The 22503-nt window shown below is 39.9% G+C and overlaps 1 protein-coding gene across 1 annotated transcript in view; it reads left to right on the forward strand.

Moving 5' to 3' along the window:
- ALX1 (ALX homeobox 1) overlaps window positions 1-17481 on the forward strand; it is a 68152-nt gene extending 50671 nt beyond the window's left edge. Inside the window, exons 3-4 of the mRNA XM_069229626.1 lie at window positions 6362-6490; window positions 16749-17481. Of these exons, the coding sequence (XP_069085727.1) occupies window positions 6362-6490; window positions 16749-17069 (450 nt within the window). The 3' untranslated portion in view covers window positions 17070-17481. The remainder of the gene's footprint in view (window positions 1-6361; window positions 6491-16748) is intronic.
- The last annotated feature ends 5022 nt before the right edge of the window (window positions 17482-22503 follow it).

Consider the following 22503-nt stretch of genomic DNA (forward strand, 5'->3'; position numbering starts at 1 on the left):
TAAAGAGGATAGACTTGCTTCTTGCAACTTCTTTGATAATGTTAAACCTGCTTGCACATCTACCAAAATATGTCTATCTCTTCCATTGCTCGAAGAAGACTCAAAATCTTTACTATTTAGCATGATGTTCTCCTTCTCGGAATTGGGCCTGTTTGCGTAATTCCTTCCTGATGGGCCAACTGAAAATACATCTCATAAAGAGATAGGGTGAGAGAAAACAGAGGTATATGGTTTGAGACGTTAAGATATCTACATTAAAAGAAAAACTCACAGACAGCTTTAGTAGAGAGCAGGAAACTTGATGCTTACAAACACCTGTAAGCAGCTTAGAATTAGATGTATCAGAGGCTTAGGGTACTTGAATGGTTGACTTTTCGGTCTGTACAAAAGGAATTTGCAATGATCATTTTCCTTTTGGGATTTCATGAGTTGTGTCAGTGTGGCATCCATCCTCACTGAGTCTTGCTGCATCCACTCTGTGAGAAAGTAGCCTCTTTCTAGCATGGTTTCCCCCACTTTTGGCCTGTTTGTGAGTGTGTGTCAGTGTGTTTTTACCGTGTCACTGGGATCCTGCTAGCCAGGACCCCAGTGCTTATAGATAAAAACCAATATGTCAGTGTGTTTTGCCTGTCTCACTGGGATCCTGCTAGCCAGAACCCCAGAGCTCATAGTTTGTGGCCTCATGTGTGTGTTGTCAGTAGTGCTTGACTGTGTCACTGAGGCTCTGCTAACCAGACCCTCAGTGCTTATGCTCTCTTTGCTTTTAAATTTGTCACTATAGGCTAGTGACTTCATTTACCAATTTCAGTTGGCGTACTGGACCCCCCCTTATAAGTCCCTTTTATATGGTACCTAGGTACCCCGGCGATTGGGGTTCCAGGAGATCCTTAGGGGCTGCAGCATTTCTTTTGCCACCCACAAGGAGCTCAGACAAACCCTTTCAAAGGATTGCCACTGCAGCCTGCGTGAAATAGTGCACAGACTATTTCACAGCCATTTTCACTGCACTTAAGTAACTTATAAGTCACCGATATGTCTAACCTTCACTTGCTGAAGGTTAGGTGCAAAGTTACTAAGTGTGAGGGCACCCTTGCACTAGCAAAGGTGCCCCCACATAGTTCAGGGCCATTTCTTTGGACTTTGTGAGTGCGGGGAAGCAGGGGCTCCTGTCCCCCATGGAACTTCTTTCAACTTCTGGACTTGGTCCCCTTCTTTTGCAGGCCTTCAGGTCCAGGAATCCAGCAGTTGTTGTTTACAGCCTTGGTTGGTTACTGCAATAATCCACATCACAAGGTGTAGTGTGTCCTAAGGAAACTTGCAGTACTTTACTCCTGCTTGTCTGGGCTCTGGGCTGGGGTAATTTACTTACCTTTACTGTATTCTTACTCTCCCAGCAATTCTGCACATACTACACTTGTCTAGGGGGGAATTTGTGATTCGCATTCCACTTTCTTAGTATGTTGCTCCTAGACATATTTTCTCCCATTGCATTCTATAGCATTTCCTATTGTTTGCACCATCCTATGCCTAATTACTTACCTTATTTTGGTGTCTAGTGTATATGTTGTGTATAATTCTTACCTCCAGAAGCAGTATTGCCTCTAAGATATTTTTGGTACTGTGTCACCCAAATAAACTAATTTTATTTTTGGTAACACTAAGTATTGTCTTTCCTTGTGTATAAGTACTGTGTAACTATAAGTGGTATTGCATGAACTTTGCATGTCTCCTAGTTCAGCCTAAGCTGCTCTGCTATAGCTACCTCTATCAGCCTAAGCTGCTAGAACACTACTACTTCACTAATAAGGGATACCTGGACCTGGTATAAGGTGTAAGTACTCAAGGTACCCACTACAAACAAGGCCAGCCTCCTACACACTCATACTGAAGAACTAAGAAGGCTGAAGTCTTCGCTTATTTCCAGTGCTCCGTGCAGCTCTGGAAAGATAACAAGTAGGCCCTATTTAGAATGTGCCTATCATCGCACAAAGCAAAAATGCAAAGCAATGGCATTTTGTATTAGCAGCAGGTGGCACTAGATTTGTGTTAGTCTACTCCCTTATTATTGACTAAGTGAATGACTTTTAGCTGTAGCGCAAATTGAAGAGAGCAACAGGCCTATTGGGCTTAAACATCTTACTTCCATTTGCTAGAATCTGGACCAGGTCCCTGTGGTGAAGCCTACAAAATTTAAAAATGTACATTTGTTTGCTAATACTGGAAAACAAAACATTGCTTTGTGCCCCCAAATCCCACGATCTAACCAGTCCTAGTATGATCCACTGCTAACATGTCATGCATGCAACTTAAAAATAGTTGTCGGAGGCAGAAAATATTACACCTAAATGGATTGTATGGGCCAGATGTAGGACATACTTATTTTGCATTTCCTACATAGCGATTCCGTAAAAATCGCTATTTAGAAAATGCAAAATGGTATGTACAAAAATAGAGATTCTCGAGTAGTGATTCCTACAGCGTAGAAATCAATATTAGGAAACGCTATTTAGATAATACCAAACTATTCGTTCCTGTAAAGGCCCAAAGGTACGAATGGTTTAGCATTTCCTATTTTGCAATTACCTTATAGGAAATCGTAAATTAGAAAATGCTAAAGCAAGGGTGATGTTCAGCCTACGGCCCCCCCTTGCTGCACTCCCAAAAAAGTGGTGCACATGTAAAGTGAACACACGTCCCAGGGGTATGAATGCGCTTTATTGCACTTTGAAAAAAGAATTTTCAAGTGCATGTACCAAGATATCGCAAATAAGAAATGCCTATTTGTGGTTTCCTATTTAGGGAATAGCATTTTGCAATTCCCCAAAGGCCATTGTACATAGGAACGGGCTGTTTTGTATTTCTTAACGTCCAAAATTGCGATTCGGCCCGTTAAGAAATGCAAAAGGCCTTTCTACATCTGGCCCTATATCACTGGGTAATTGGGTAATTGGACTCATGGTAAAAGGTGACTGTTTCCTCAGAGTACTCGACAAGCCGGCCTGTGTACCTTGCACAGACATCTGCCTGGGGCAGCATGGACTAAGGGGCAGTGGCATAACAAAACTTGAGGCCCACCGCAAAGTACATGGAGATCCCCCCCGACCCAGTCAGGAGCTCTCAAGCCATAGGTCCGCTGCAAATGCACGGTGTACTGTCCTGAGGGGGCCTCCTAGAGCTCGGGTGTTGCCCTGCACCGCAGGGGCAAATGTTACTCCAGTGCTATGGCGTGGTGTCACTCTCCTTCATGAGCACTGGGTGAGATGGCCTGTCTTGTCAAAGGGCCCAACCCAATAAACATTAGTGAGATATACAGTCAGGTTGCCTGACTCAGCCAGCCTGTGACGTACAACGCATTCCTACTTTCCACTCTGACTCTGTCAATGCTTCTGCTTCTGTCACCAGTTGGATGTCCTTTTACCTCCATTTACAATAAATGGATCTAGTCTTGTGGCCATCTACGTGTATTTTATGGCTGGTCTGCGACGAATATGACTACTTGTACTGGTTGTGTATTTATTAGTTGGGATGTTTGTGCCCTGCTGCTTTGCTCCGACTGAATAGTCACTGTTCTGAAGAACTGTAGAGCAGGTGAATTACAAGACAATGATCTGTTGCAGTGTGCCTCTGCTAATACATGTGATCCTAATTTCTCCTTCATTTATTTTTACCTGAGGCAGTACTAAGTGGCAAGTATGTGTCCACAGAAAACACCTGCTGCATCTTCCATGCTGCACATGTTGGGTCAAGGGCTAGGTTAGATGCTATATCCCATTCCATAATGCATGATGCCAACATGATCCAAATTCAGCTTGTCTCGTGTTTTTGCTGTTGTGAAATTTTGGTTTCTCGGAAGGGGAGTGTGGGAACGAGGGAAGCTAAAGCACTTGAACCCCAGGGCTAGCAAACGGACCCTCCCTTCTTCCAGCTGTTACTAGTTAGCTAAGTCTTCAGTGGAAGTCCTTATTAACCAGAATAGCTTGTAAGGCAATCCAGATGTGATTGTACTGACCTTCCTTGAAACACTGATGCACAATTCAGGATTTAGTGATTCAAGAGCAACAGTCAAGGAAGAGAAACCAGGTGGTGTACCAGGGGCAGACCAGTTGTTATAAGTAGGAAATAGTAGCAAATACAAGAGATGTTGAGGAACAGTGCACACTGGCATGAGGTCAGAGATGTAAATTGATCAAAATGAGTGCCTAAGAGACAACGCATGCTCTTCAATTCACTGATGCCCCTTAAGATGGGAGGGCACGGGACCTTAGGCCCCAATGAAGGAGCATAGTACTTTTTTGAAACAGTCTTTATTGAAAAAAACTCTATACTGCAGCATGTTATTGAAGAGTGCCTTGTGTGAAGAACAATTAAATACTAAAATAACTTGCGGATGGTATAATCGCTTCTAGAACATGAGTATTCAGATCATTTAAGTCACAGTGGTTGCAAAGCTCTTTGCATGTGTGAACCACAACAGATTACGAGTAGCAGTGATATCCTTAGTTCCCTCTAAATGAACCAAACAGAAAAGAAACATTAAAAGGTTTTCAGTCAAGACCAATGTTGACCATGCATGTGGCACACAACAGCTGGAATCAAACTGGAGAGTGGGTCTCATTTTAGTGACTGAAGAAGCATTGCATGCTAATCCTGTACTATCTGGATTTAAATCCACGAGCTTCATGTTGATCCTTTGGTCACATACTCACCTTACTGAGTTATCTTTAGGGCGTGCATGTTGGAATGTTTTATTTCCAAACAAGAAAAAGCTAGGATCACAGTTAAAAACAATATGGATGATGTTGTATTGTGAGACTTGTGAGTGAGGTTCACATGGTTTGTACTTGGTATGACTGTGGTGGAATGAGAAGACAGTTTTTAGTGACTACACTAGTGAGCTGTTATCAGTGGCCCTTTTGTTTCATGTTTTTTGATGTGGTACTGGGTTTGAATGCCAAACACATTAATGTATGTATTATAACAAACATATGCTTTAAGTAGCTCTTTCTACCACAGCATTTCATTTTCATAAGGATGAAAAGCAGAATCGAGGTAGCATGTGATTTTCACCTTTAATTAGCACTTTTGTTTTACCTACATGGTTCTTATGATGAACGTCTTCTAGAAAGGAGATAAAATCCTCGAACAAGGTGCAGAAGCCGTACTACACAGTCAATGCCATGAAAAAGAAGTAATGTCGTAAAACAACAGAACTTACAGTCTCATGCCCATGGTTAAGTGTCTCATTGGCCACCAAAAAGGCCACTCACGGGCGAAAAATGAAGTTAGTTGAGGGACTGGCAAGTATATGTAACGTGAAAGGAAGTTTGAGGAGTAGGCTAACAAGTGAAATGTACTCACTAAGTTGTGATTGGGTCAGTATGGCACAACCAAAGAGTTTTAGGGATAAAAATATAAAAATATGTCCAATGATTTTAGGGATAAAAACAGTTCCAATCAAGGCGCATAATTATTAAGTCTTGCCATGAGACAGAGAATGCGATGTTGCTTGCAAGGTATTTTGTGTTAGCTTAAAGAGGGCCTGGAGCCCACCCATTGCTTACCATTCGTTGGCTTCATAGCCCCTCTTGTTGGCTGGCTCTTGATTGATCAGAAGGTGTCAGTTTTACTTTCTCTTAGTTTTTGTCTCACGTCCATGGGCCAATTACTGATTGTTTTTTTTTGTTTTTTTAATGAATGCCCCTCAGCTACTCACCCTCGGATTGAGGTACTTTTTTTCCACCTTCCTGCTGGTTCTTCCTTACCAATTACTGTGTCATTGCTTATCTGTTGTAGTTTGCCCCCTCACCCCACCCACATCGTTGTTGCTTCCCCCTTCTCCCTTCTTGCCTGTTATTATGCTTCCCTGTGGCCCTTATCTTCCCCATTCTGTATCATTGCTTGTCCCTTCATCGCTTGCTCATTGTTACTTGCACCCTTGTTTTTGCATCCCCTGTTCCTCCATCCTCTGTAGTTGCTTGCCCTGTGACACCCACTACCGTCTGCACTTACTTACTTTCACCCGTTGTTTCTTGCAATCATCTCACTTGCCCTCTCCTACCACCCAGCTGTTGCCTGCCACATCCCAGCCGCACCACTCCCACCACAAGAAAAAACACATTGACAAAACCAAATGGCTCTTTCACATGTGAGTTAGGGAATTTAGCATGGAAGTATCTTTCTAGTTTTCAAAACTTCCATTCATAGGTTTTGATTCTAATGTATAATGGTTTATGCATCTCACATAATTTTGACATACATGGAGGGTTGAGAAGTGCTTGTTCTGTGTGAGAATGTAATTTTGCTCCTGGCCTATTTCTTTAAAAATTACCTTCACTACTAATTGTTTTGTCTTCATATCTAGGTGTGGTTTCAAAACAGAAGAGCGAAATGGAGAAAGAGGGAGCGCTATGGTCAGATACAGCAAGCGAAAAGTCATTTTGCTGCCACCTATGACATATCTGTCCTCCCACGGACTGACAGCTACCCACAGGTAATCCGACTGCTTGATTAGGGAATTCCTGCCTCCAAGACAACCTTGACATCTTTGCCCCTGTTCATCATAGTCTGTTAAGGTTTATCTAATCCGTATGTCCTATATAACAGTCTGCATTGCAGTGCCTTGTTTGTTCACCAATCAACCCACTTTTCTTTGGAATATTTCCCTTCCATGACAAACTACGAGCATGAGGAGCCATTTTGTTTTTGCATGCACATAAAATGATCAGGGAATTATGGTGCAGTGCAGGTTTCCATTTCAGATTGTTTGTGTCTGCTGACTCCTTACAACAAATAAACATCGGCCAGCTTGATGAAGGAGTACCTTGGGGGTCGCTTTTGGTGAACCCTAGCGTGCTGTGGAAAAAAAGATTTCATGAAATATCGGGCTCTTGCCAATGCATCTGTTTTCTTTTCCTGCTTTCACGTCCCTGGCCAATTGTGTTTTTTTTTCTTTCCCTCCGGAGGACATATTGTGTTCGTTCTTCAAAGCGGTTTCATAACACTTTGCCGTCCTATGCTTTCATTCACATGTCAGAAATTATTGTTGTCATTATAGATTCTTATGACTTTCAGATCGGACTTTTTACAGTGAAATGTATTTGTGTACATATATATGGAACTGGGAATTTTTGGCATCCTGTTTTTTCTCTGTTTCTCTTTCGATATGTCCATCTGTCAGATTTGCTAACTGCAGCTTTGTGAAAAATGCAGTACAATTTAATATATAGTTTGCCTAGCTGTTGGATTATGCTTAGTGATTTGGAGATTAATTGAACTTTTCATGAAACTGACGGGTAGATTTACTAAAAACTCATGCACCGCAGTGCAGTATCTTAATTGCCACTGTTAGCGCGTCAGAACGTATTAAGTAAACTTACAAGGGAGACCAAGTAGGCCGATGGACCTTTTGACTGCGCTTTGAGTAGTTCCCACCATGTAACCCCGTGCCAATACAAATCAATAGCAATAACAATCAAATGACATCAATAATCAATAGGAGTCAGTAATTTTCACTCACTATGGCCTCGCGGCCATGAATAACCACACCTTGATATAAAAGTTAGAATGTTTATTTCCCGATATTAACAATGCTAATGTCACGAAACTTAATCTCAAAATCAAATGATAAAAATAAAGAAACAACCCTGGCTGACCAAAGCAACAAAAGAATCGCAATCTAATCAAAGCATGAGCCACTAAACATTCTAAAGTTACAATACAAATTATTAACAAGAATAACTGTGCAAACGAAATAACATACATTTAGATTCAACAAAGAAAAGATGTCAACTGTTATCACATGTAGTGAACATCATCAGTGAATACCCTAACTAACATCTGATTAGAATAGCATGTTTGGCCTTCATGCAAAACAATTTAGTCAACACAGATTTGGAAAAACATTTAACTATGGCTCTATCGAAATAGCTGTTGGTACTGAGAAACAAAAGCAAATAGACATAGCAATCAGTAACCTCGTCTTGTACCTCTTCTCAGTATGGTTCAGCAAGCTGTGACAGACTTCGTCAATAGGACATCAGTTCGATCAGCAAGGCATTAGGATTAAGCATTAAAGTTCAGAAAAAGCAAAGTCTCTTCATGCAATAAAGTTAAGCACGTCTCTTCTCGGGACGGTCAAGAAAATAAGGGCGCATCTCCTCTTGGTGCAGTCTGGCTAAGTTAGATTTCCTAAAACTATTTCCCACATCCTTATTGGTGATGGAATCGCATGCTTGCATTTAGTCCAATGAAAACAAAACCCCAAATCTACAACTTTACTAGTACACAGTTCACATGTCGATGATTGGCTCATCTCCTGTTCCCATCCTTTGACTCGTCAGGTATCAATATTGTTGCAGCTCATAGTCCAGTCAGTGCATCCATTGTCTTCTCCTGGGAAGGTCAGTCTTAAACACACTACACCAAACATTGTATTCTAGCTCGTACAACATCTTCTAGCAAGCAGTTCTCACGAGAAAGACTTTCAGCTATGAGCATTGGTCAGTATGGTGGTAAATCACAATTTAATTCTCTAAACAGCCATTTTATAAGTCTTCTAAGGAATTCAGCTTGTCATGAGATCGTGCAACTAGGCCCAAGGCCTCGCTTACTTTAAGGCCTACGATTAATAAAGCTAATACATAATACATAACCCTTAATATGATATACTACTACATTAAGCAGACATAAGCTCAATATTTTACATTCATAAGCTATTAATAAGTACACTTTGTGAACATTGGCAGCCACTTAGGTGGGCGCAACTTCAAATGTGTGCATTATTTTTCTCTAAGTTAATTCATTTTCTATGCAAATTCAACACTCAGAATACATGAATATTCATTAGTAAAATTCAGACTTAGCACCACTCAGCAACCAAAATTGCTGTTCTGCGTTGAGTGAGTGGGAGAGAGCAGGACAGTGCTGGAGCTAGTGAGGCATTGGGTTCTCCTGCTCTCTGACTAGCGATGGCACACAGTCAGTCTTCCCAGGGTGAGACTGAGACAGAAAACAGTCCTGGGCACTAGAATAAAAGTGGGACCCATTAGCAAGTCAGATAGCTATAAAAGGGGCCCACATTTGCTAATTGAAGCCGTTGTAAACTTGTGAAGACACAATATAGAGGAGATTTGTAAGTTATGTGGGAACCAATGTATTTGTGCTTGCTGCAGGCAATGATTGTGGTCATATTGAGGTCATCAACAGTAAAAATAAGTCAATACAAAAGAATAAAACAGGTTCTCAAACACCCAGAAAAAAACACACACACTGACTTTCCAGACCAGCCCATTGGGCACTGTCTAATTGTCCTGTAGGCCACTCCGACCCTGAGGCTGCCTAGTACCACACACATTCTCCTTTGTTATGCTATGTTAAAAAAGCTTGTATAGCACAAACGACTCATTACCAAAGGAGCACCTTGGTGCTCTGTGAAGCAAAGGAAATATGAAAGTTCCGAAGAGCCAAGTTTCCAATCATTTTTTTAACCTGACAAAATGAGCACTATATCGAATGCAATGAGGGAGGCTATTCCAAAGATGAAGGGCTAACAAAAAAAACAACCGACCACCAAACCTAAAGAATCCACACTTGCCCACCATAACGCAATCAGTCTAGCACAATTACCATAGCTGTCATTGGCACCTTGTAGTAGAGTACTAGTTTTGCAGCAACATTTTGCATTTTGACACATGGGGTTTCAAACTCTATATTAAAACTGGGAGCATATTGACAGCATGCATAGGACTCTTGACAACAGTTGGACTCATGTGGCAGCTTTACACAATATGCATTGAGTATGACCCTTCTATGTTACAGCCTTACTGCAGTCACTTTATCAAACTACTTTGTTGAGCAAAGAGACCAACCATCAAGGCCTTTTCCTTAACACCTCACAAGAGTACATCCTGCCCCCATTATAGTGCTCTACTTGATCATCATTTACTTCATGATTACCTCACTCCACTACTCATGGTGGTGGCGCTGTTGTTCCAGGAAGGTCTCCATCTCATTACTCAGAGATTGTAGCGTGAAACCAAATCGTCCGAGTCCACAGTTCTCCGGAAGTGATTGTTTTGACTGGAAGGGATCCCTTCCACTACAAAATACTACACGTAGACAAACTTTACATTTTTTTACCTCTTTAGACCTGTGCTATACAGTGCAGCACACATCCAAAGTCAGAAATGTTTGGAGAAATAAAAACATTTCTTCTTTTTAATGCTAGTTTCATAGAGGTGTTATTTTTGGCACAAAGCCCTGTCTACCGTAGTTAGTAGTTACGACTTTACATCAGAAACCATGGGTGGTTGCATGGGAATGCTATGTACTACTCATGAAACATTCCCTTTATGCAAAGCAATGCAAAGCAATTTTTGTGCAGGAAAGTAGTTCTCAAATAAACATTTTGCAGTGGTTTGTGTCACGTATTTGGCACAAACAGAGTACAAAATGTTAGTAAATCTGTCTTTGAAAAATAAAATAGGTCTTATGGGATTTTCTTCCGCAAAATCTACTGGTTCTAATTTACAACAGCATGTAATCTGCCAGGTGGCAGGATTTTCTGTGTTCACAAGTTAAGGAAAGGAGTCAGAAAATAGGAATTCACAGTGGAGGGTCAAGGGGTATTGGGAATGATGAAAAGAGCCACTACGTTTTACATTTATAGGTATTCACAGATATTTCCACTGGTGTTTTTCTCTCTGATTGTGCTCGTCCAATGTAGGTAAAATATAAGGGAAGACATCCCTTCTTATGGTGGTAAAATGTCCAAGACTCCACAACATTTTCTTCTGGTGTGAGCAAAGGATTTTTCGAAATGGAATATAAAAGAGGAACAAATATGCAAAATCATGTTTCCCATTATCCTATGCCTGCTGATTATCCTCATTTGACTGTCTGCAGGCACATGGTTAGTACACATTGGCTTACTCCTGGTAATGTATGATTTCCATAGATTCTTAGATGTTATTGATGGGATTTTTGTCACCCTCAAAAAGGTAAATATATGAAAATCAAAGGCATTCAAATAGGCTCATAGATTTTCTTGTGTTTTAAGACATATAACAATCATTAAAATGTTGATTTATTTGCACTGAGCCATTTTATTTTAATGGACAAGCATTGAGGCAAGTTTAATATATATAAAATCATTCCATACACATTATTTTGGGATGAATTGCGTTGTGATTTCTATTTGCACAAATGTAATACTATTGCCTGTCTTGCTTACATTAATAACTGTTAGACCTGGCATCCATGGTGTGGCTACCCCAGACTTTTTGCCTATTGACCTCCTGTTTTGCAGGCTTTAGGACTCCGGGCACTTTACCTCTGCTTACCAGTGCTAAAGTGCATGACCTCTTTCCCTAAAACATGTTGCCATTGGCTTATTCACAATTGGCATATTTAATTTATGTATAAGTCCCTAGTAAAGTGCACTACATGTGCCCAGGGCCTGTAAATTAAATGCTACTAGTGGGCCTGCAGCACTGGTTGTGGATCTGTGTGTACTCACTGTTGAGCCTTAAGCCTTCCCTAACCAACAATATGTATGTTGATTGGCAGGTGATGCAGTTATACTTAGCTCACACTACTGTTTTTTCACAGTGTAGCAGAATAAATAACCTAAAATGGGATGGGGAAACTATTTAAGTGCTGAAAGGAAAAACAGTAACTGTGTATTACTCTAGAGCAGACAACAGTAAGCAAGATTCACAAATGTTCTATTGTACGGAATGGAAATTAATAGGAAAGACATATAGGGATATGCTGTATTCAACCCATGCATACGGTCATAAGTTATGCACCTGCGAAATTACAATCTGAGTGTATCTGCCCTTTGAGTTACAATGAGACACAGATTCATTGTTATCTTGTTTGGTTTTTTAGTTTAGGGGTAGCAGCGCACAAGGGCTGCTTTTCCAATGTGTTGGTATGTGGGCTTTTAACCACGCCCATCTCATGCCCATCACTTCCATTCGTTTGCGGGATTGCCTTTTAAAATCCTCTTGATTTCATTTGTGAAAGGCATGCAAACGTTGTGCCTTTTCCAGTGTTTTGCCGTCCTCAAGAACACCGGCCAACTACTGAAAACTCAGCAGTATTGGAGCTATTTGATGCCGACCAGTTTACTTTCATTTTTTATTCCTGGTTTTTGTTGTTTCTGTCACAGGTGAACGTAAATGCATTTTTTAAAGCATATAATTGCTTGTGTGTCTTGTTGCTGTTTTTATATTGTTTTAGGTAGTATTTTTTTTTTTTTGTTTATATCATGATTGTTTGTTTATGTTGCAGTTGTGTGTAAATGTATTTTTAAAACCAACTTTTTGAGTGTTTATATGGTAAACGGAGCTGCGTAGTGACAAAATAAGCAAATAAACACACAAAATATTGCTTTTAAAAATACATTTCTGTGGAACTAGACATCAAACAAAGTATAATGTTAGGATGTAGCAACTGTTATAAAGAGCTATAATGTAGCAGCGCTTTCTTTTGTGATTGCTTTTATACACAAAAGAAAAGCTCTTCTACATTATAGCGCTTTATGTGCATTTCACTTGTGCTCGCACCTGGAATAAAACCACTGTTTTTATCCAACAACATAAGTGCACACCATAAATGATAACATTTTAATATAACATATTATAATATAACATATAGCAACTGTAATAAATCTCTATAATATAGCAACGCTTTCTTTTGAGGTTACTTTGGAACATGTACTTCTCCAAGTTTTGCACTCACGTTGCTGAATATAAACACTGGTTTTGTCAAGGTGCTAGTAATAAAGGGCTTCATGTCGCAGTGGTGTTTAAATAAATTTTTAACAACAAATTATTGTGGGTTTACACAGTAATTGGAGCTCCATGGTGAGAAAATAAGCAGACAAACACTTAAAAGGTTGCTTTTACAAATACATTTACGCGGAACGTGACATCAAACAACATACATAATGTTATATTGTAGCAACCGTAATAAATCGCTATACTATAGCAGTGCTTTCTTTTGAGATTGGTTTTGTATGCACAAGAAAGTGCTGCTACATTATAGCGCTTTATGGTCTGTTGCGCTGGCATTTCCAGTTGGTGAGTAATTTTGTGATAGTGGCCTGGTGTAGCTTGCTTTAATAGTGATCTTTAAATTAACACATTTACCCAAAAGAAATCTAATTAATTCAGTTCTAGTTTAAAAGATTTCACCTTTGTTAATTGATTATATTTTTACTGTAATTCAAATTATTACCATTAATCGTAGGATTTGCTTTTTTTTTTATCTTACTCAGTGTCCATAATATGTGACAGTGGAGCTTAATTTGTAAATATTCACATGCCGGTGCCTAAAGCTTTCCTTTGCAGTGTGCGGCTGTTGCAGTTCAATGTGAATACTGAGGCACCATTATTCCAAAGCCATCTCTGGCATTTCAAAAATATATGTACAGACACTTTTAACCTTTTTAGCGGAGTGCTTAATTTGTAAATAATCACATGCCGGTGCCTAAAGCTTTCCTTTTTTTGCTTTTGCAATGTGTGGCTTTTGCAGTTCAATGTGAATACTGAGACACCATTATTCTAAAGCCATCTTGGCCATTTTTAATATATGTACAGCAACTTTTAGCCCCTTTAGCTTGGAGTGCTTAATTCGTAAACAATCATGTGCCAGCGACTAAAGCTTTCCTTTGCAACATGTGCCTGGTGCAGTTCAATGTGAATACTTAGGCACCATTATTTTAAAGCCATCTCGGGCCACTTTTAACCCGCATAGAGCAGTGCTTAATTTGTAAATAATCAGCTGCAGGTGCCTAAAGCTTTCCTTTGCAACGCGCGGCTCTTGCATTTCAATGTGTATACCGAGGCACCATTATTCTCAAGCCATCTCTGGCATTTTAAATATATATGTACAGCCACTTTTAACCTCTTTAGCAGAGTGCTTATTATGTAAATAATCATGTGCTGGTGCATAAAGCTTTCCTTTCCTTTACAATGTGCGGCTTTTGCAGTTCAATGTGAATACTGAGACACCATTATTCTGAAGCCATCTTGGACATTTTTACTATATGTACAGACACTTTTAACCCCTTTAGCTCACAATGCTTGTTGTGTAAACAAGCAAGTGCTGGTGCCTAAATCTTCCCTTTACAACTCACTGTTGCTACAATGTTCAATGTGACTATTGAGGCAGTGTTATTCTAAAGCCATCTCAGCCATTTTTAATGTGTGTGCAGCCACTATTAACCCCTTTAGCGCTGTGCTTAATTTGTAAATAATCACGTGCTGGTGCATTTGCTTTTCTTTGCAACTCGCAACTGTTCAGATACCAAGGCACCAGTATTCTAAAGACATCTCAAGCATTTGTAATAGATATACAGCTACTTTTAACCCCTTTAGCTCAATCTTGAAGTGCCCAATTTGAAAATAATCATGTGCAGGTGCCTAAAGCTTTCCTGTGAAAGGCGCTGCTGCTGCAGTTCAATGTGAATATTGAAGCAGCGTTATTCTAAAGCCATCTCAGGCCTTTTTAATATATGTACAGCCACATCTAACCCCTTTAGCGCAGTGCTTAATTTGTAAGTAATCAAGTGACGGTGCCTTAAGCTTTCCTTTCCAATGCGTGGCTGTTGCAGTTCAATGTGAATAGTGAGGCACCATGATTCTAAAGCCATCTCAGCCATTTTTAATATATGTACAGCCAGTTTGTACCCCTTTAGCTCGCATTGCTTAATTTGTAAACAATCATGTGCTGGTGCCTAAAGCTTTGCTTTGTAACGTGCAACTGATGCAGTTCAATGTGAATACTGAGGCAGCTTTATTCGAATGCCATCTCAGCCATTTTTAATATGTGTACAGCCAGTTTTAACCCCTTTATCTCACTCTTGCAGTGTTTAATCTGTAAATAATCACGTGCCGGTGGCTAAAGCTTTTCTTTGTAATGCACGTCTGTTGCAGTTCAAGGAGGATACTAAAGCGCCGTTATTCTAAAGCCATCTCGGGCATTTTTTATTCATGTACAGCCACTTTTAACGCTTTTACACTGTTCGTATAATGTGGACAGCATGCCTAGGGATTTTTCAAGGCTCATCAATTAAACTTCAAAACATCATCAGAAATAAAGACATTAATTGAATCTCCAATGCCCTTCTCCACATACAGTTTTGAAAGTGCAAGTAATTCTGCAGTTAAAAGCACATGGGTAAAAGTCACATTGAGCTTTTCGCTGCAACCACCATTCCAATTAGCACAGAACGGATAGACTCCTCCAAACGTGCCGGTTGAGTTCCTCTGGTCACGTTACTTGCACTTTCCAAACTACAATTGGAGGAGGGCATTGGAGACTAAATTAATGTGTTTCTTGCTGACGTTATTTTTAAGAAAGTAACAAAGGAGTAAAAAAAACATACATTTAGAACTTGTGCGCAGAAATGAATCTCCTCAAATTTGCTAAAGAAGTTGTGTGAGACCACTAGCATATAGGGTGGATCCTTTGTAAGAGCATTTTCTCAGGATTGTAAGGACCTGTATGACTTCCTTTATCTGAATTCTAAAAAACAACTATTTGCAGTAACTGAAGTGATGAGCCTTGAAAAAGCCCCAGGCAATACACCCATGCGAGGGGCGAAACACCTATCAGCTGCCTACAATATACCAACAGTGTAAACACATATCAGAATGGGAACTTTTCTATAGAGCTATATGATGAAAGCGTATATAATGGAATTGACTACCACTAAGGAAAAAAGTGGAAAAAAAAAAATCAAAACAAGACAACGACAACAAGACAACGACTCTGTCTCTTTGTAACTCAATGGGTAGATGCACTCGATCTCTTTCTCTCAATTTGCCTATATCGAGTTTAAGTAGGTCCAAACTCAAAGAGAAGACTACCCCCCACAAATTAGTATTTCTTAACAGGAAGGGAGTGCTGTACCTTGCCGCACGTTAAAACTATTACAGTCTAAGTATATTAGGCACAGCCAAAGGATTATCGGAGCTGGGAACGACAAAGAAAGCCATGTTGCCATTCACAAAAGATTGAGTAACGCACTTCTGACAGATATGTGCACCTAACTTTGACCCAAATGGGCCAGGCATTGACGGTGCAAAAAGCAAAGGAAAGTCCACCCATATGGCTAGTGTTTATAAGATCTATGTCTGAAGGGGGGCAAGTGTAGAGAAGTTGTACATTTTGAAGGAAAAAATAATCTTCCGGAAAAATGTACAGAAAAGTGAATTCCTCAACCCTAAACTTCAGCAATGTAGGTACTGCACACGGTATTGATATTGCTTAAGGAAATTCATGTCACCAATAAACTTGAAAGCCATACATTTAAGTACATCTGCACAAATAGTGGCCCAGTATATGTGCGTACCCAAGGGATTCGTAAGCTATCACGAGAAAACAAATTATGTCTACCATAGTTTAAATCTAGCATACATCTTCCAAGTAACTTATCACATTTATGAATCATGTTTTTTTCAGGAATGAGGATATGTTGTGTTTTTGGTTGGTGGTGCAGTTTGATTTCCAAACTGAACATGTTACTTTGCATTAGCAAATTTATTATGTATATATGCTAGTATAACTAATCAAACAAGAGCTAGAGTTTACCTTTACAATGTTTTATGTCATTGCATGCTATGTGGTTAGTACAGGAATGAGTTCCAGTTTCGTTTTCAAAATAATATTCTTTCACTCTTCTGTAAACACACCTAAAACACAAGTAAATGTTATATTTCTATTTACCTTCATTCCAGATTCAAAACAATCTGTGGACAGGCAATGCGGCCGGAAGCCCCGTGGTCACCTCCTGCATGCTGCCGCGAGACACTTCCTCCTGTATGACACCCTACCCCCACCCCTCTCGGACTGACCCAGGATACACAGGCTTCTCCAACCACCAAAACCAGTTTGGGCACGTGCCCCTCAACAATTTTTTCACTGACTCTTTACTCTCGGGGGCTCCAAATGGACACTCGTTCGAGGCCAAGCCAGAGTTTGAGAGGCGGTCTTCCAGCATCGCCGTGCTCCGGATGAAAGCAAAGGAACACGCCGCCAACATCTCCTGGGCCATGTAAAATAATAGTTTATTTTCTGTTTACGGAGAAATTAAGGCACCCAACCTCTTTTTAATATTTAAGGATGTAAAATAAGCGAGAGCCTGAACTGTTGCGTCCATTCCGGATAAATGAATGAGCCGGCTCAAGCGCTTAAAACAGACACACGGCTTGTAAATATAATGTTGTTTAAAGAAAACATGTAGTGATGCCTCCTGTATTAATCCTGTTTTAGAGGAAATCATGGTGTATAGCCGAGTAAATAAATATACTTCAGCAAAACAACGTGAAGCCATTTTAACCAGTCCGACTGCTCAGCACCAATTTACCTGCGAATCTACATTATTATTTGTAACAATTGTACCTATTTTTACTTTTTTAATATTTTTCTGTTCATTTTGCAGCTTTTCACAATAAATGATATTCTTTCTTACCTTTTGTGATCTGGTTCTGATGTGTTACACGCGTGACTAATATTGTACACCGAGCGATTCACATGTCTTTTTTTAAGTTGATGTTTTTCTCACCTTTAGTTTGCCCCTTCCCTTTGAGCAGAATGTTGCTTTTAATGTTTTTTTGGATTTACAAAAATACCAAGGAGTACCTATGGAAATCAATGTAAATATTTTTAACTGGATCCGTGTATTGTATTGTCCTCGGCGGGTATTGTTTTTGGGGCGGGCAATATGCTAACGTAAGTATGCAGGCATTGTGCCTTAACACATAATATAGTTACATTATTTTGATGTATTAATGTACAAGGAAAATATTTTGTCGTCAGGTTAAGCCCTTCTCCTTTCACTCCCCTGGGGCACTCTTTATCTAATTAGTGTACGCTTTGCTTTTGTGTGATTGCGGGGAGGCAGCGGCCATGATAAATGTTTGTGAATGGTTACAAATGTACACGTTTATTGGTGTTTCATACATTTTGCATGGTAACCGCCCTTAACACTTAATGTCCAACTGAACATAACGTCGAATACTCAGTCCGAAGTTCCATCTGTAGGTGTGTGTTTTTAATCCACAGCAGCAGTTCTTAACCTTTGACTTCTGTGGACCCCCAATGAATCATTATTGAAATCTAGGGATACCCACTGAGCCATTACTGGAAGTAGGGGACCCTCAGCCTAAGCATTTTCTGAAATTTGAACCTCAAAACAAAACACAAAAATAAAAAAAAGTATACACCAAACAGATGCTCAAATATTGAAATATTTTGTTTAATTCAATATCAAATATAGAAAAAGTTTTCACATTTTCAAAGTTGTTTCTTTATATATACATTATTAATTTTAATATACTCATTTTAATATTGTTTAATTTTGTAACAAAGTCCAGACCTTTAAGCAGGCCTCACGGGCCCCCAGGCGTCCACGAATTACAGGTTAAGAGCCACTGATCTAGAGCCTTTAAAATTAGATTCACAGAATAATGCAAGCAAAAGGTCTGCGAATCAACCCTGTGAATTGTTGCCTTCCTACAAGAACATCTGTTCCCATAGGCAGTTCTCTCAGAATGATACAAAAGGCAGACTCGCTGTCATTAATGCGGATGTATTTTGTTGACTTAAAAATATCCCCAACTTCATTTCTCAATTTTTGGTCCGAGGTTCTGAACTTAATTTTATATATTGCATTCTGGGATTATCAATAGATGCTCTTGCCGCCAACTGAATATAAACAAATTGTGAAATAAATATACCAATCTCTGAAATACAAAAACTATCACAGATTCCAAATCACAATATTTTCAGTGTTTACATTATTCTACCACTGCAAAGGAAATCCCCTCTTTGTATTAAAGTGAATGTATTTATTTCGACGTTTCACAGCACAGTTGTAATGTGCGGTAGATTTGAATGTTGGGGTGGAATGTGGAACGAAGGGGGTAGAACGTGTGGTGTGGGGAGGAAAGGTAGTTGGAGTTCAGCAGTTGCTCCTGGTGAATGCCAGGACTGCTCCTGTTGTACACCACTTAAATAAAGAAGCAATTCCTACTTACCTGTGTGGATATTACTTTTTATGACAATGGCATCGGAGGATGGTACGGAGCGGTCCTGGGCAAATATCAAGAAATAGACAGAACTGGTTCTGGTACTGCAGTCGGTGCTGTCTGTGGCAAAGGATGGGCGGTTTGGGGCCTTATCGACACCGCAGCGGTAACGTGTGGTTAGTCAGCGGTAGTTTTGAACTTCCTTCTAAGCCTCTGTTTGTGCTGCACACCTTCTTGTGCAGTTTTGCCTCGATGTGCAGCCTGATTGGGAAGATGGCGGATCCTTTGAGCTTCCCTTTTTGTGCCGTTAGTGAGCAGCCAGGCACTAGATACAGCACACCAATTGGATACGCGAGGAGCAGTGCCATAATTCTCACTGCAGGTGAGAATTCAGGGTTGTCAAAGATTCGGTTACTGAACTGTCACTCTCAGAAGGCTTTGTAATGAATGGTTGAGGGTAGCGGGTGTACAACTGATAGGATTAAGCGCGCGACGAGGAGCGCGTGCACCGCCGCTGCACACGAATACATACAGCAGTGGCACGAGGGTAGAGTCAGCGCATGTCCAATTCAGATTTAAAGGTGCGGCGGAGCGTGAGCACACAGCTGCTGCAGGAGCCGTTATCCCGCACGAGTAAATAGCTGCACAAGAGATGAGAGTAACAAGTTGAAAACACTCATGTAGAATAAAATATATGTAGTCTCATGTCTAAAAAATGAATATGGGACAGAGCTGCGATTGGCAAACCAAGTGAATAGCTGTGGAACAGTACAATACTAGGAAGGGTACGAAGGTCAATATTTAAACAGTGCCGAACCTAGAACGGTGATTGGCACACATATCGTTTAATCCTGAAGTTCATTACAGTGATTGGTACACGTTTTGAATAGTTATTCCAACTGGAATAGTGCCATGCTGTGTAAATGGTGCCTGGCCTATCTACTAAAATATGTGTGAATACTATGGACGTCACTATGCCAGATTTGAAATTTATTACAGTGTGGAACACTTTTTGATTAGCAAATTAAAGTGGAATTGTACCGCTTTGGATATTGTGATTGTTACCTATGTTATTGTGCAACTCTTTTTGACAATTATAAGGCTATTATTTATAGTATGGTACACTTGGTTACAAGTGTGTGGCCATTATGGCAGCATCCAACCTTCGCCTTTCTTCTTAGCAGAGGCGAGGGAACTACCAATACAATGGGATTTGGATTTATGGTTGGATTTATTCGAAGGGTATGTCGACGTGCTGGAGGAATGTTCACCTGAGAGACCCTTATCCTTAATAAAACATAGATTGGATGCAATTGGATTGGGTGCAATTGGACAGAGGAATAAGAATGGTGAAGAATGGATAGTATCTTATGCTGTCCCCACTTTGTCACAAGATGAGCTTACAAAGGGTGAGGGATTGATTTTGAGAGGTGACAATATTATTCCACCATGTGGAGTACGAGATGTTATTTTCAAACTTGGTCATGATGGACATGGAAGAATGTCTAGTACTAGAAGGAAAATTAAGGAAAACCTTTGGTGGCCAGAAATGGATACTATGGTAGATTGATGGGTCAGACATTTTAGAGCTTGTAAAGAAAGTGATAAAGTAGCTAAATCTTTGATTGTACCATTAACTAGAGTAGAACTACCTGAATGACCTTGGCGTAAACTAGACATAGATTTCATGGGACCTTTTTCCACGGTATCTTCCAAAGATAACTATGCTATTGTATTAACTGACTACTATTCAAAATGGCCAGAAGTGCGTATGGTGAGCAGTGTGTCCACAGATGTGGTTGTTGAATTCTTAGAGGATGTTTTTTCATGAGAAGATATTCCAGAGATATTAGAATCTGATAATGGAGTGCAACTCACATCTGAGAAAATTAATTCCTTCCTGTAGAGTTTGGGTTTTAAGCATGTAAGAGTTTTACTTTATCATCCTAAAGGAAATGGACAGGTGGAACGGTTATTAAAGTGATTAAAGAAACCATTCAATAGGCTTTCAAGTCTGGGTTGCCATGTAAGAAACGCCTACAATAAAGGTTGCTGTTGTACAGAGTGACACCACATTCCCTAACTGGCAAAATATCTTTTGAGCAATTGAGAGGAAGAAAACCTTCTATTAAGTTGGTTCACCAGTGGTTGAAGAATCGTAATAAGAAAATGTTTGAAGAGAAGAAAGATCCTGAAATAAGACAAAGTGTGGAATGGATACAGAATCAGACAATGTGTGCACAGAATGGTAGGAAAAGAATAGCATCTGTAAAGGTGGGACAGTTTGTAACAGTAAATAAACCAGGCTTCGTGGAAAAGGAGCACCAAATTGGTCAGAGCCTTTAAACCTTTAAAAGTGATTAAGATATTGGGGAGTGCTGTAAGACTTGAAGATGGTAGGTTGTGGAATTCATGTCATATTAGCTGTTGCAATTTTAAAGGGAATATTAGTTATCTTGATGTAGAGGAAAGTGGGAGTAATGGTTACATGTTATGTGATGATGGTCGTGTGGATGCAAATGCAGAAAGTACGGTAGGTGGAAGTCGGAATGGCGGCATGCTAGGTGGAAGTTGTACAGAAAGGAAGGGTAATGTGCAATACAGTTCTAATGTAGAGAATGATATTGGTGGAAAAACAGTGAGACGTAGTGGAAGAAATAAGAAACTTCCTGGGCATCTAAAAGGGTACATGTTGGGATATATGGGACAAATCACCTGGGTTATATTCCTGGATTCGTTTTGAAACCCAGGGTCATCATTTGAGTATTATTATTCTTGTTTTAATAGGAATGGGGATATCTACTTTAAGTCTTTACATTTATTTTTTATTTGTTGGGGGAAGATGTGTGGTAGGTGGTAGAATGTTGGGTTAAAATGTGGCACAAAGGGGGTAAAACGTGTGGTGTGGGGACGAAAGGCAGTTGGAGTTAAACGGTTATTCCTAGTGTATGCCAGGACCACTCCTGTTATAATCCACTTAAATAAAGAAGAAATTCATACTTACCTGTGGGGATATTACTTTCCCTGATATCACCCTTGAACATGGGTGGAGCAATGCTTGACGTACTGACAGAGCAGAACGTTTACTTAAATAATATGATAAATTTGACACAAACAAGTTGTAATGATGTTTAGAATCACAAAGCAGATAATAATGGAACATATAGTTTCATCCGTAAGTTGTCTCTATTGGGTGGTAATGTGTCGATCAGCAGGTATTCAGAGGGTGATTCCTTAGGTTAGTCTAAAACAATGAGAAGGAGGTTGCATTGCAAAAGTTAGATGGTGTTGGGGAAGTTCCTGATTTTTAAGAGATTGTCCAAAAAGGTATACTTCATGGTCAAACTTTTTATTTTCTTGGGAAATTCGAGTCACATATAGGAGGTCAACCCTCTTAAGCCTTTTCTTTACCCAGATAAGGTCAGTTTGTTTCAATAGTATTTTGGGTTGTTCATATGTAATG

This window comes from Pleurodeles waltl, chromosome 4_1 (assembly GCF_031143425.1).
Source record: "Pleurodeles waltl isolate 20211129_DDA chromosome 4_1, aPleWal1.hap1.20221129, whole genome shotgun sequence".
NCBI classification, from domain to species: domain Eukaryota; kingdom Metazoa; phylum Chordata; class Amphibia; order Caudata; family Salamandridae; genus Pleurodeles; species Pleurodeles waltl.